This window comes from Pygoscelis adeliae, unplaced genomic scaffold (assembly GCF_000699105.1).
Source record: "Pygoscelis adeliae isolate BGI_AS28 unplaced genomic scaffold, ASM69910v1 Scaffold263, whole genome shotgun sequence".
Classification (NCBI taxonomy): domain Eukaryota; kingdom Metazoa; phylum Chordata; class Aves; order Sphenisciformes; family Spheniscidae; genus Pygoscelis; species Pygoscelis adeliae.
Window position 1 is genome coordinate 1,758,305 of NW_008824552.1, and position 1,488 is coordinate 1,759,792.

The 1,488-nt window shown below is 46.8% G+C and overlaps 1 protein-coding gene across 1 annotated transcript in view; it reads right to left on the bottom strand.

Annotated features, from left to right (window-relative positions):
* The window catches only part of GDPD5 (glycerophosphodiester phosphodiesterase domain containing 5), a 116,215-nt gene extending 115,720 nt beyond the window's left edge, over nt 1-495 (bottom strand). Inside the window, exon 1 of the mRNA XM_009321944.1 lies at nt 379-495. Coding sequence (XP_009320219.1) covers nt 379-495 — 117 coding nt within the window. The remainder of the gene's footprint in view (nt 1-378) is intronic.
* Between the last annotated feature and the right edge of the window lie 993 nt (nt 496-1,488).

Sequence of the window (1,488 nt, forward strand, 5' to 3'; positions counted from 1 at the left end):
CATGCACAGAAGCTAGAGACTACACAGAAATGCAGCTCCTACATATTCAGCCAAAGAAACACAAGCACACCAATAAGAGACAGAGCAAGGAGCAAAACAGAAGTCTCCCCCAGTACCAAAAGGAAAATATGGACAGATTTGGCCAAACGCATACCGCTCAATCTCTTTGAGCACCGTGACCAGCTAACCACGCCCATATTCTATGTCAACCACATGGTGAGGACTTCTCACAGACCTCCAAGCCACGGGGCCAGTGGTTTCCATGGTCTATCCAAGCCAACAAAAAAAAAAAATCAAATATCCAGCACTTTCAACCAAGACCCACACCCATCTGCAATCCAAAGTCACCGGGAAGAGGCGACGCGGTCAACTACCCACCTTGGTGGTGTCATCATGTGACCGCTGATACCGTTTCCAGCGGCAGGCGTAGATCCCCGTCAGACAGGACAAACATAGCTGCGGCTCATAGTACTGCAGCGGTTGGTGTTTAACCATGCTCCTTCCAGCCCCTCAGGAGCGAGGTATCAGAAATCCATCAGGTCCTGGGAGCGCCCTTCAGCAAGAGGAGAAAAGAAAAGGGGGGGGGGAAGGAAATTAAAAATGCCAAGCAATATTTCAATACATTAACAAGCAATTTAATAATTAACCATGTCCTCTGGCTATTAAGAGAGTAGGAACGATAATCAGATCTATTCCCAGCCCTGCCAACATCTCTGGCTTGTTATTCAACAAGACCGAGAAGTTTAATTAGTTTGCAAGTTTTATTTCCTTGTGCAGTTTCTCCCACACCACTAAAAGCAAATGTATTCATAGGAGTTATCAGTAAGGAAATCCACGCAAGGACAAGAGCAGTAGACAGATTATTTGGAGCCCAGATAATTAGATTTTTATGAATGACTGAAATGTAAAGAACCATACCTTCTGCAAGCACAACCTTAAAATTGGTTCAGAGACCTCTGCAAAGTTGAAACCCAGCCAAGCTAAAGCAGTTTATCTTGAGCATCCTATAGAGCCTGCAAAACAGTCCCAGGCGAGGAGCTAACGCTTCTGGGCATGCTGGAAGAGGCAGATACTACCCTCTCCCTTTACATGCATCTCCAACGAGCACTCACAGGGATGCAGAGCTGGTTGCGGCCTTCACCCGGGAGAAGGAACCCCTCCCCACCAAACAGCATTCACTCCCAAAGGTCCAGACTGACTCTGATGCAACTGCTCTATTTGCCATGCGTGGGAACATCGCTGTTTCGAGGGAAAGTACTGCGCTCCATCGATGACATGCTTTGTGCGTCACAGGGCTTTTTTGTTTTAAATATATTTAGACGCTCGCTTTCGTCTCTGGTGAGATTCGTATCAAGAACAGACCGAGTAATTGTACGCTCTTACTAATTCATAGAGTCAGCGTTCGGAGATGGGAACCTCAAAGCAAATATTTGCCAGTCTGGTGGCGTCATGCTGCTCTCAGCTGTACTTAACTCCCACCAGGGGTTT